The 13,580-nt window shown below is 49.5% G+C and overlaps 1 protein-coding gene across 1 annotated transcript; it reads left to right on the forward strand.

Moving 5' to 3' along the window:
• The first annotated feature begins 3,217 nt into the window (after positions 1 to 3,217).
• Positions 3,218 to 5,684, forward strand: RHOV (ras homolog family member V). The gene is made up of 3 exons (XM_042940524.1): positions 3,218 to 3,921; positions 4,118 to 4,176; positions 4,354 to 5,684. Exons 1-3 carry the CDS (start codon positions 3,714 to 3,716, stop codon positions 4,795 to 4,797), a joined length of 711 nt encoding a protein of 236 aa, XP_042796458.1. The 5' UTR covers positions 3,218 to 3,713; the 3' UTR covers positions 4,798 to 5,684.
• The last annotated feature ends 7,896 nt before the right edge of the window (positions 5,685 to 13,580 follow it).

Genomic DNA, 13,580 nt, shown 5'->3' on the forward strand with positions numbered 1-13,580 from the left:
TGGAAGGAAGTCACTATGCATAGCTCACACTTAAGGAGTGGAGGGGTATGTTCCTCCTCAAGGTTTGAGTATCTACGTACATTTTTTGGAATTCTCCACAGGAGATTTGTCTATTATTGTCCATGTATTTATGTATGCAATCATTTATTTATATCAGAATAGACTTGTGGATATTTACTTTATACTTTGGGTTATAATCTAATACTCCTTTATTTTGTTGCTCAGATCGTGCCAGATTTGCCCTTTTGAAGCTCTTTCAATTGGCTCTGTGTCCATTTGATGTACCTCCATCTTCCTGTTGTTTTGTTTGTTTAGGATTTCCTTACTTTCTGTACCACAGAGCTCCAGGCTCATCTTGTATATTTCCTGCCCCAGGCCTCAAATCAATCATTTCTCCAAAGATAATGTTAGGGCCAAGTTTTTTTTTTTTTTTTTTTTTTTTTTTTTTTTTAATGCTTAGTTTTGAGAGAGAGAGACAGACAGACAGAGCACAAACAGGGGAGGGACAGGGAGAGAGGAAGACACAGAATCCAAAACAGGCTCCAGGCTCTGAGCTGTCAGCACAGACCCCAACTCCGGGCTGGAACCCACGAACTACAAAATCATGACCTAAGCCAAAGTTGGACGCTTAACTGACTGAGCCACTCAGGCACCCCAAGTTTTTTTTTTTTTTTTTAATGTTTATTTTTGAGAGAGAGAGAGGAAGAGGGAGCAGGGAAGGGGCAGAGAGAGAGGGACAGAGGATTTGAAGCAGAGTTGGCACTGATAGCAGAGAGCCTGACATGGGGCTTGAACCAATGAACCCACGAATCCACGTACCCTGAGATCATGACCCCTGCCAAAGTCAGACGCCTAACAGACTCTGCTACCTAGGCAACCCAATGTTAGAGCCAAGTTTTAATCTTAGCAAATGTATGTCTGGCTGGAAGTTGGGACAGATGATCTGTCAGGTGGACAGGAAAAAGACACAACCCACCATTAGGAGGGGACTTTCCCAGCAGTAGCAGCTACAATTGCAAGTCCTTAGCTGAGAAACAGGTGACTCACCAGCTCTCAGGGTTGTCTCCACCCTCCCCCTCTTGCTGGCAAGACTGTCCCTAAACCAGCTCAGACAGAGGGACCTAGGTCAGAAAGTGTCCCCACCCTTGGGGCCTGTCGCAGGCCAAGTCAGGGCTTTTCTCCATGCCAGAGAGACACCTCCCCCCATTTTTATATTATTTATATATATCCTTCCTATCTGCAGAAAGGATTAAACAGGATTACCATCAAATTTACAGCTATAATAAAACTGTTATTAAAACTTGGGTAAAAGGATAAGACTTCTGCGAAAAAGAGCCTCTATGTGTAGTAATTTTGTCCCAGACACCTGGTTCTTTGAATCACAGATTGCTAGCACCAGAAGTGCTTTCAGAAATAAACACACTTCACCGGTCATTTTATAACTCCGAGATGGATCAAGTAATATCTTAGGAGTCACACAGCTAATGAGCTGAAGAACTAGGAATACTAGGACAGATCTCCTGATGTACATATCTTTTCAAATCCTCATTCTTGCCTCCCTTTCCAGGAGAGGAAAAAAAAGAACAGCTTTTGGACTTCCTCGGGGATGTGATGGCAAGACAAAACGGTGGGGCCTCTTTCACTTGCTAGATGAATAAACTTATGTGGATGTGTCTGAGAAGTCTTTAGTGCTATAATTAGGGATTATTAGCATCCCCAGTTTTTTAATATATATAAGGGGATATATAAGTGGATATATAAGTGGGATATAAGTGGATATAAGTGGGATATATAAGTGGAAATTGGGGAGGATCCTACCATTTCCCACACAGTCAAGATTTTTTTTTACCTATTTTTTTTTTTTTTTTTTGAGAGACAGAGAGAGGCAGAGCGGGAGAGGGGAGGGGTGGGGGGCAGAGAGAGGGAGACACAGACTCTGAAGCAGGCTCCAGGCTCTGAGCTGTCAGCACAAAGCCCAATTCAGGGCTTGAGCCCACCAACCATGAGATCATGACCTGAGCCAAAGTTGGATGCTTAACCACTATGCCACCCAGGTACCCCGAACCATGATCAAGATTTTAATGGTTAAGTCAGCAACTTTCTGACTGTTGTCCTTAACTTTTTTTTTTCAAGTTTACTTGTTTATTTTGAGAGAGAGAGAGAGAGAGTGCTCACGTGAGAGTGGCAGAAAGGGAGAGAGAGAATCCCAAGCAGGCTCCACACTGTCAGCGAAGAGCCCGATGTGGGGCTTAATCCCAGGAACTATGAGATTATACCTGAGCCAAAATCAAGGATAGGACATTCAGCTGAGACACCCAGGTGCCCCTGTCCTCAACTTTTGACAAGGGAGGAAGGAAAAAAGCTAGGAAGGAAGGGAGCCAGGAAGGAAGGGAAAAAGGAAGGAAAGAAAAATAAAAATCTTCAGGGATCCTGAGACTTTTTTTCAAGAATTTTAGAGGTTTGGATTTATGGATTTTTATACTACCAACTATTTAAGAAACAGGATTATCTCTTGTCTTTAATATTCACTGCCCCCTCCCTTCCCAACACTCTCCCTGCAGCAATTCACAAATGAGGTGTTTTCAATGATCTTTGCACACAGGCTGAGATGAAAGATTGCCTTGGAATTCAAAGAAAGGATTTGGGGCCTTGTGTCACTTGTGTGGCTGCAACAAAGAGATGAAATTAGCTCTCTTGGTGACCTTCCTAGAACTACCTGGGATTATCTTGTCTCAATCTGTAAACTCCTTCTGGGGTAAGGACAGTGGGTGGCCCAGAACAGCATCAGCATATAAATAATTACTATGTACTTTTTTGATGATGATGATGATGAAGATAGTATTAGGCACTTTGGAGATTTAGAAAATATTCAAATGTTGAATTGTCCTTGGAGATCCTCCCCAGCTAGCTTCTCCAGCACCCTGAATTCCTTTAGCAGAGCATAGTGAAGGTGTTTAAAGCCTGTCTTCAAACCCAATCAAGAGCAAGTTTTTCCCTGGGAGTGTGGTAAATTCCCACCTGGTGTGTTCATGCTTGAGTTTATCTTCTGGCTTTTTATCGTGTGTGTGTGTGTGTGTGTGTGTTTTAAAGATTTTTTTAAGTAATCTCTACATGGAATGCGGAGCTAGAATTTACAACTCTGAGATTAACAGTCTCATGCTCTACTGACTGAACCAGCCAGGCACTCCCATGATCTGTATATTTTTAAAAATCATTCTTTAATAAGAGCATTATTATCCAGACTTTTATACTCGTGCAAACATATATCTAGGTTTTTGTTTTAATCTGAACAAAGGTTTAATTTGAACATGCTGTATTGTGTGTTCTGCAACTCGCTTCTTCTTCCTAACAATAAATCCTGGATATTTTTCTCTGCCAAGATACCTAGATCTGCCTCATGTTGGCGATTCTTTGTCCTTGTACCTGCGTGATTCTCTGAGCGCCAGTTTTCGGCCTGGCTCTCTTCCTTCCCGGGGTATGCGACCGCCGGACCTCATGGGGAGCGCTGCCCCGGGAGGCCCCGACAGGGTTTGGCGGGTGGGCGGAGTCCCGGGCCGCACGGGACATGCAGATGAGGTGGGCGGAGCCCCCACATATACCCTGGGTTAGCGGCTGGCCCGCGCGCCGGGCTTTGGCGGACTCAGAGGCACCCTGCAGAACCTGCTTCCCGGAGCGCAGCGGAGCCTGGTCCCGGGCTGTCCCCGGAGCGGGCCATGCCCCCGCGGGAGCTGAGCGAGGCCGAGTCGTCCCCGCTCCGGGCCCCGACCCCTCCCCCGCGGCGGGGCAGCGCGTCCCCGGAGCTGGGCATCAAGTGCGTGCTGGTGGGCGACGGCGCCGTGGGCAAGAGCAGCCTCATCGTCAGCTACACCTGCAATGGGTACCCCGCGCGCTACCGGCCCACAGCTCTGGACACCTTCTCTGGTACGTTCAACGGCCCCGGCGGCCGCGTGGCTGGGGGTGGGGTTGTGCATCCAGGGGCTGCGGCAGGCGCGGGGACTGGAGGGCAAGGAAGCGCCACGGGAGGGGGACGGAAGCAGGCCCCGAGGTGGCGCTGGTGAGGTCTGGTAGGGCCAAAGATGCTCTTCCTGACTCGCTGTCTCCCGCCCTGACCCTGCAGTGCAAGTCCTGGTGGATGGAGCCCCGGTGCGCATTGAGCTCTGGGACACAGCGGGACAGGTGAGAAGTTGGGCGCGGCCTCTAATGGTCTGGGAGAAGGTGGGCTGGAGGGTGGATAAGAAATGGAGATGGTCTTGGGCCTTTGGAGTCTCAGGTCGGCAACCTCAGGTGACGAGCAGATTCCTGTTCCCTGCGGCAGGGAATAATCCTACTAATGATCTGGCCTTACCATCCTAGGAAGATTTTGACCGCCTTCGCTCCCTTTGCTACCCGGATACTGATGTCTTCCTGGCCTGCTTCAGCGTAGTGCAGCCCAGCTCTTTCCAGAACATCACAGAGAAATGGCTGCCCGAGATCCGCACTCACAACCCCCAAGCTCCTGTGCTGCTGGTAGGCACCCAGGCCGACCTGAGGGACGATGTCAATGTATTGATTCAGCTGGACCAGGGGGGCCGGGAGGGCCCAGTGCCCCAACCCCAGGCTCAGGGTCTAGCGGAGAAGATCCGGGCCTCCTGCTACCTCGAGTGCTCTGCCTTGACGCAGAAGAACTTGAAGGAGGTGTTTGACTCAGCTATTCTCAGTGCCATTGAACACAAAGCCCGGCTGGAGAAGAAATTGAACGCCAAAGGTGTGCGAACCCTCTCTCGCTGCCGATGGAAGAAGTTCTTCTGCTTTGTTTGAACAGCCACAGCAGCTAGGGAGTAATAGGCATAAGACCACAGACTTCTGGAAACTGGGGTACTGGGGCCTTTGAGGGGGATACTGGCAGGGCCAGGCCACCTCATGGGACTTAGTTCCACCTGAACACTGTGAGGACACAGGCCTCTAATTGCCCACTGTAATATGCAAGGGTGGGCCCAGGGCCTGGAGGAGGCAAGGCTCTGAGTTGGATTTCTGTGGTCAAAGATCACAGAGAAATCCCAGCACTTTGATTTTTGTCGGGTGGTCCTAGCAGTGTCATCCACCACTAAGCAGTTTGGGATCCAGTTCCCAGTTTCTTACCAGGAGACCTCAGGTCAGCCTGGCTGAATTAGGACCCCTTGTGGTGGTCCCCACCCCTTCCTTGGCACAGGGGTGAGGAAGAGCCTGGCAAGAGTAGGAGGGTGGAGAACTTAGAGAGCCGTTTGGGATGGACTGGATAAGACAGAGGTCAACGAGAGATTGAAAGGGAGCAGAAAGTGAGGCCTTGGAGCCTTGGGGCTGGAGGGAGGCTGGTGAGGAGGCAGGTCAGAGGGCTAAGCTTGGAAGGAGGAAGAGCAAGGAGAGCAGAGAAGTGGGGCAGCTGAGGAGCAAGGCTGACACCTGGGCTTCCCTCAGGCCCCAGGGCCACGATGGGCGGGGCTGGTCCCTGGGAAGAACTGGGACTCAGGGCTCCCTAGGCACTGCCCAAACTGGCTGGGCCAGGAGCAGGGCAGGAAGTGAGAGGCAAGGCCCAGCAAGAGGAGGGGGAGGAGCTGCAAACTAGAACCTGAAGGAAGAAGGGGCTGGGGTTGCCCCTTTCTCCAAGGCCACAGCCTAGAAGGTAGAGAGCAGTACAGAGTCTGCAAATAAAGCCTTAAGTTTCTGAAGCTGCTGTCTCTGTGTCATTTCCTGGAGCTGTCTGCCCATTGCTCTCTCAGAGTCCTCTTCAGGACCCAATAGCCAGGATAGATAGGTTGGGTACTGAAGGACTGAGGCTAGACTGAGAGGTGGGGCTGCACTAGATGAGACAGGGTGATGGGAACTGGACTGGGGGGGGGACAGGTCTGGGGCTCCCCACTTGGAGCTTAGTTGGTTCCCAGGAGAGCTAGCGTGGGAAGCAGCCTAGGAACGGGTTTCCCCAGGTGTCAGCGCCAGAGCTGCTTTCCCATGACCTCACCAGGCGGGTAGTGCCCCTCCCCTCTCCCCCTCCTTTCTAGAGCACCTCGCTCATCACTGGGGCTCTGGGCAGTGCTAGGCCCTTTAACCTTCCTGCTCTGATCCTTCTAACTGTCCATAGGGTCTCGGGGTAGGGGGCCACTTGGCTCAGAGCCTGAGAATGACATAACTCCATACAGCCTAAACCTCAACCACTGGCCAAACTTCTGGGTCAAGTTGGTTGGACCTAGTCTTCAGTCTTGGCACTCAAAGTCCACATAAGGACTGACTAAAGGTCAAGGTGCGTGTTTTCAGTAATTTAAATAGCAGTTTGGACCCAGAAATCCTGGGGAGTGAGGGTTTATTGGGTGATGACTTGGAGAGGAGCAGGGATCCAGAGAAGATTCCCTGGAATTGGAGCTAGAAGAAACTTTAAAGGGTACCTTGGGGGGAAACACACACTTTCTTTACCCACAAAGAAAGTGAGCCCTGGAGAAAAAAGGTAATACCTCAAGTGCAAACTAGAGTTCCATACATGGGTAAGTGTTATTCCTATGGAGAGGTATTTCTAAGGCACACCTGCTAAGCAACTGCTGGGCTAGGTGAGTGTGCACCCTTGTCCCAGCCCGGCTCCCTCTGCAGGAAGTAACAGCTGCCTGTGTAAAGAGCAGGGCTGAGGGACAGAAATCCTAGCCAAGTGAAATCTTAGATAATCTCCCAACTTAGTTTTAGCCAAGACTATCCAGCTCCTGTTCCACCAGGGCCCATCCCCAAGAGCTCCAGCCATCCCATCTGCCCTTGTCCCCTTGCCCCTCAGGTAGAGGTGCTGGGGCTGTACTATTGCAGACAGGTTCTGAGGGGTCTCACACCCCAGCTAAACAGCCTCTGTTACCTCAACCCAGCCTAACTCACATCCCTCTAGGGCAGAGACCTGGGTTCAAGTTCAGGCTGTGACATCAACCATGACCTTAAGCAAACCATTTCCCTTCTGTGTGCCTCAAAGTCCTCATTTGCAACATGAAGGACTCAGGATTCTGGGGATGACTGGCTGGTTTATTCAGTAGAGCATGCGATTCTCAATCTTAGGGTTGTGAGTTCAAGTCCCTGTTGGCCAATGAGTCTACTTTAAAAAAAAAAAACAACTCAGGATTCTGGAATAAAGGTTTTCAAACTGCTCCAAGGGGACTCAGAGGTGCCATGAAATGGGGGAGTAAGTCTAATCAGGTGATCTCGGGGGGCCCCCCCCACCTCCAGCTTCTTCCCTAACTCTCTGATGGTACCAGCACATCCATGGCACTATGTCTCTTCTGCTGGGTCACTGAGCCTGGTCGGCACCTCTGTCAGCCTTGCCCTCTCCATCCCTGCCACTGCTGCTCTCCGTCTAGGTCCTCCAGTGTTGCTGCCTTCACTTTGGCAGCTCTCTGACTCAGGACTGTTACCAGCCCTCGTTGCCTGCAGTGAACTCCCAGGCCCTCATTTAGCATTCAAGGCCTTTTCAAATCTGACACCAACCTGGACCAGGCCAGCTGGTCCCAGTGATCCCATTCCCTAATCCCCAATTATTTTTTGACTTCTGATGCCCAAGTCTTTGCTTTTGCCAAATCCTTTAGTTTGCAAAGTATGCCCACCCCACCCCTCACCACCCTGTGTCCTGTTTCTCTTCTGACCATCCAATACTCCCCTTTTCCAGGAAGTGTCTCTTACTTGTATTAGTGTCTGCACTGCTCTCTTGGCATTTGAAGGGCACTCTGAATTTGGTTACTTACTCAGGCTGCATCTTCCCAGCGAAATAGAAAGTCCTCTTCATGCCTCTGTGCTCCCATGGGGTCTTGGGCTCAGGCAATGTTTGCTGCTGGCCCTTAAGTGCTTATGATAAAAAGCCAACCAGTGAGCCATGGAAGGGACTCTGAGGTTCAAGTTCAGCTCCAGATATGTGTTACTGAAGCCTGGAGGTAGGCCTAAGAGCAATGGCTTGCTGGAAAGGCCCTCAGAGATGCAGGGACCAACCCCATGCAGGACGGGTGGGATTTACCTCTGGTTCCAAACCCACCAATCACTCTGCTTCTGTTTCTCTCTATAATATCTATTTTTATCTCTTTCCTTTGCCCTTTTCCTCTCTCTTTCCAGTCTTGAATCTAAATTTAAAAGTATTAATTATATTAATCAGATAAAATTGTGTGTTTCTTACATCTACATTCTTCCATGGCCTTATGGATGTAAATTGTTTGATTTTTTTTTAAGTGTATTTATTTTGAGAAAGCCAGAGACAGTGTGAGGCAAGGGGCAGAGACAGAGGGAGACAGAGAATCTCTAGCAGGTTCTGTGCTGTCAGCACAGAGACTGATGCATGGCTCAGACCCATGAACCATGAGATCATGACCTGAGCTGAAACCAAGAGTCAGATGCCTAACCGACTGAGCCATCCAGGTGCCCCAAATGTAAATTATTTTTAATGTCTATGTAACCAACACTTAGCTGATTTTTAAATGTTTATTTTCCCATAATAAATACTCATAGGAAAATTAGAAAATCCTAAGAACTAGAAGATTAAAACTTTAGTAATATTCTTAATTCCTAAAGATCATCAGTAGTAACATTTTGATGTACAATATGATGTACATATTTTTGAAATACTTATTTTCTGGTCATGCTGTATATACAATTTTGTATTTTTGGGTTTTTTTTTTTTTTTTTCATTTAAAAATTTAACAGGGGTGCCTGACTGGCTCAGTCAGTGGAGCAGAGCATGAAGCTCTTGGTCTCGGAGTCGTGAGTTCAAGCTTCACACTGCGGGTAGAGCTTATTTAAAAGAATAGAAGCACCTGAGTGGCTCAGTCGGTTAAGCATCCAACTTCAGCTCAGGTCATGATCTCATAGCCCGTGAGTTCGAGCCCCATATAGGAGTCTCTGTTAACAGCTCAGAGCCTGGAGCCTTCTTTGGATTCTCTGTCTCCCTCTATCTCTGCGCCTCCCCCACTCACACTCTGTCTCTCAAAAATGAGTAAACATTAAAAAAAAAATAGGGGTGCTTGGCTGGCTTAGTTGGTAGAACATGTGACTCTTGATTTCGGAATTGCGAGTTTGAGTCCCATGTTGGGTGTAGAGATTACTTAAAAAATATATATATTAAAAAAAGAGTAAAAATACTTTCTAATACTTAAAAAATATATACCCAATGTGGGCCTGGAACTCACAGCCCCAAGACCAAGAGTTGCATGCTCTACCAACTGAGGCAGCCCGGTGCTCCAATATATAGAATTTTAACAGTGTTTTTCATGTTATAAACTCTGACCAGAGGCTGAACCCGTATTTGTATATTTGCTTACTGTTTCACCCTGACCATACTTTCTTCAACTAGATCCCGATTTGGGAGCACTTAGGTTGTTTTCCTTTAATTTTTTTTTTAAACATTTATTTATTTTTGAAAGACAGAGAGAGACAGAGCATGAGCAGGGGGAGAGGGAGACAGAATCCAAAGCAGGCTCTAGGCTCTGAGCTGTCAGCACAGAGCCCGAAGCAGGGCTAGAACTCACGAATCATGAGATCATGACTTAGGCCGAAGTCAGACGCTTAACTGACTGAGCCACCCAGGAGCCCCTAATTTTTTTTCTATTATAAATGATACTACATCGACATTTGATTATTTTTTCCACCATGGGTTGGTGACCATTTACAGAAAAAAAAGTTCGTTTTTGGTTTGGAGACTGGATCTCATATAATCCCAAGTGACTCTTATGAGAGAGCTTGGGTTTCTGTGTATGTATGACTCGGGTGGTGGTGGGGGGGTTGCTCTTTTTGTTGGAGCATGACTAGCAGATTGTGGGTGTTCAATAAATACTAAATGATGGCAAGTTGCATGTATATTACGTATTTGTGTTCACATACATTTCTGTGTGTCCCTGTTTTTGTTCGTGCATATTTAAAGTGGGTATTGTCTTTGTGCAAAACTCAGAATAATGCCATATATGTGCAAGTCTGTGTATCTATGTCTGTAAATGTAGTGTCTGTCTTTAGGCAAGATGTGTACAGCCCTGCATGTGTATGTCTGTGTACCTACATGAGGTCTGCCCCTAGATGAGTGTGTATTATACACAAATCTATGTGTGTGTCTGGGTGTGTATGTTGATCTCTGCGCCTGTGTGTGCACATGTAGGTTGGGCCTAGTGTCTATGTGTTCGTGTGTGCCTGGGCCCAGTTCTGTGTGGATCTGTGAGTGGGGTCTCTCTCCGTAGGCATCCTTGTTCTGCGTGTGAGTGTGTGTGCACCCGAAGGAGGGGTGTCTTGCTTGCTTTCCCCCTGGGAGCAGAGTGGTGCCCAGGGCGGGCGTGACGCACCCTCCCTGAGCTCCCCATTCTCCTGGGAACCAGCTTGGGAGAGTGAGCGAGACCGAGAGCAGACTGCGTCAGGAGCACCAGCCCCTTTTGCAACCAGCCCAGGCCCCAGGCGGTAACCGCGGCTCTCACAGGTCAGACCTGCCCACCATCCCTGGCTGCCAGGAACCCAGCTCCCACGGGGCTGCACCGTCAGCTCCCTCCTTGGGCCTGCGCCAGATCCTCCAGGGTGAGCAGGACTCAGCCAGCCGAAGGGCCACATTAGTCACCCTGTGACAACAGAAGGGAGTGACTTCCTGGGCCTGGGCAGCACTGGCTGTCCCAGGGAATCACTGCTTTCTGCCCCTGATTGCAGCAGTGATGAGGCAGCCTTATCGCCTTCTGTTCTTACACCTGAACTTCAGGATAGGCCTGGCGGCTCTCATCAGCTCCAATTTTTAGATGAAAAGACCGAAGCACAGAGTCCCCTGACCAAGGTGTAGGCCAAGCTGGGCCTCGGATGTGAGTTTCCTGACTCTGGGACCAGGCCTCTTTCTAGAGCTCTAGGTTTCTGCCGCCTAGAATTGATTCTCTTAGAGGGCAGGGCTGGGAGTCATGGGACAGATTTGGTTTTTCTAGGCTGAGGAGTGGGGCAGAGAGAGACAGGGCTGGAGGTGAGTTGTGGGGAGAGATGTCGGCACTGAACTAGGACTGCCCTCCTAGTGGAACATTTTCAAGGCTTTCTCCACTGAACAGAGGATTTGTCCCACAACTGGGATGACCGTGAAATTCATTGTCAGATTCAGGATATATATTTTTTAATTTTTAAATGTTTTTACTTACTTTTGAGAGAGAGAAAGAGAGAGCACAAGTGGAGGAGGGGCAGAGAGAATGTGAAGCAGGCTCCAGGCTCTGAGCTGTTAGCAGAGAGTCCGATGGAGGGCCTGAACTTGTAAACCACGAGATCATGACCTGAGCTTAAGTCGGATGCTCAACCGACTGAGCCACCCAGGCGCCCTGATTCAGGATATTTTTAAGATTGAATAGGACCTATATTAATACCCATCCTTGGGGCACCTGGGTGGCTCAGTCGGTTGAGCATCCGACGTTGCTTCAGGTCATGATCTCATTCGTGGTTTGTGGCTTCGAACCCCACATCAGGCTCGCTGCTGTCAGCACAGAGCCTTCTTCGGATTCTCTGTCCCCCTCTATCTCTGTCCCTCCCCCGCTCATACTCTCTCTCCCAAAAATAAATAAAACATTACAAAAAAAAATACCTGTCCTATGTTCACCCTACTTGTAACCCCTTTGGAAGACAGAGCCAGTCATTGTCACCAGCAATATGGCCTCCTTGACCCTCACCTGTACCAATCTGCCTCTCTCTCCAGGTGTCCAGATGACTCGCTGGCCCCTTGGCAGTGAAGGGCAGCAGGGGAACCTTTGGGCCAAGTGGGGGCAGATAGGTTCCCTCAGGCCCCCTTGAAGCTGGCAGAAAATCAGGCAGCACAGACCCCATCCAGGGACACCTGATCCATGATGGCTTCCTCCCTCAGACTTGTGGCCATGTTCTGCTGCCTCTGCCCATATGCTCCCCCTCTCCAGTACCCTGCACCAGTTGGGGAGCAAGCAGAGCCTGTCCCCAGGGGTCTCCCTCTGGGCACAGTGAGATCACTGTCCTGGTGAGACAGGGGATCCTTCATTCCTGGAGCACCACTGCCCAATAGACCATGTGCTATGCTGACCACCCCATCTCCATGGGGCCCTCCTGTTTCAGCTCCATCCCTGACTTACTGGGTGACTTTGGGCAAATTACCACCTTCCTCCTTGTCTGAGTTTCTCTCAGTTGGGAAGTGGGGCTTATACTTTCTGCCCCTCCCTGGCTCCCAGGGGACCTGCAGGGATAAGCAAGATAATAGCGGGGAACTGATTTAGAGGAAGCTATTGAGAGCCAAGTAAGAGGTATCAGTGCTGGCCTGTGTTTACATGGGTGTGGACTTTGGGTTCCCAGCATTCTGGGGCTTGGGACCAGCCCTGACAGCTTCTTGGCCTGGCACCTGGCTCTCTTGTCCCACTTCCAGAGAAAGGACCAAAACCAAAGCCAGGAGTCTAGTCTTCTAGAGAAGATGATGTCAGAGCAAAAAGTTTGGGGCTCAGGAACACTGGCCTAGCTCTGTCCCCAACTACTGGCTGTTTAACCTTGGGCTGGTCACTGCCCCTCTCTGGGCCTCAACAGTTTGACAGCCTCCCTCAGCTCTGCACTCAGGGATCTCAAGTCTGTAACCAGAGGCCAACATCATGATTTGGGGATAAGAAAGGACCTTGTCATCTGCTCCTTTACTTTTCATAGGCTGTGATGTACCTCTCTTTGAGAGCCACAGGTTAACCCTCTCTTTGAGAGTCAGCCTGGTTAACCCAAGTCCTAAATTGGTTACAAAAGGGATCATTTGGGAGAATGCTTAAAACCTAGCACAGGCCTCTCCTCCACCCACAGCTGTCCGTGGAAAGGGTGCTGGCCCTTGTCCCCTCCCCCACGACACCTGCAACTGCCTCCACCCACAACTCCACTCCCCGCCTTCACCAGGTTTCCACCTGGCTCTTCTCCTTAGCTGGCTCCTTCCTGACCCCAGCAGGCTTTGAAACTCTTCACTTTTGAACTGCTCTCTTCCAGGCCTCCTGCCACCCCTCCAAGCACTCCTCCTTTGGGTCTTCTCCCTCCAAGAAGAGGTTCTGTCTCAAGGTCCGGAGTTTCTCTCTCCCAGCAATCTCCCACTCCTCCATTTCCCCTTACCCAGCCTACTTCCAAATCCAGGCACTGGACCCACTCCACCAAGCCCAGAACCTCACCGCTAGAGTGTTAGGGCCTCACCAGGATGCACCTGCAGCGGGAAAATGCAGTGCTGACTGGCCCAAAGACTACAAAACTCGTATGTTTTTGCCTTGCTCCTGGCTTTTTTTAACTTTCCTTCTTGCTCTTTCTTGTCTTCTTCCTACTTTATACTCATATTATCTCATACTTTATAGATGCTTTTAAGCTGCCTTTAAATTCTTCCTCAGGAAGGCAAGGCATAAGCAAACAAAAACTAATCAACAATAAAATCAGTGAAACCAGTCTCCAGCTGGTACCTGGGGCCTGGTTCTCTCAACGCTGCCCCTCCCGCTAGGCCATGTTTCTGCCGGTGACGCTGCCACCCACCCCGGCTCCCAGGACAGAAAATCTGAAGGCTCCGCTGACCCCGATTCTTCCTCTGCACACTCCAGGTACTGAGCCTTCCAGCTTCCCCTTTCCCCAGATCTCAGAAGCTCCCTCTTCTTTTCCCT

The sequence above is a fragment of the Panthera leo genome, chromosome B3, assembly GCF_018350215.1.
Source record: "Panthera leo isolate Ple1 chromosome B3, P.leo_Ple1_pat1.1, whole genome shotgun sequence".
Lineage (NCBI taxonomy): Eukaryota > Metazoa > Chordata > Mammalia > Carnivora > Felidae > Panthera > Panthera leo.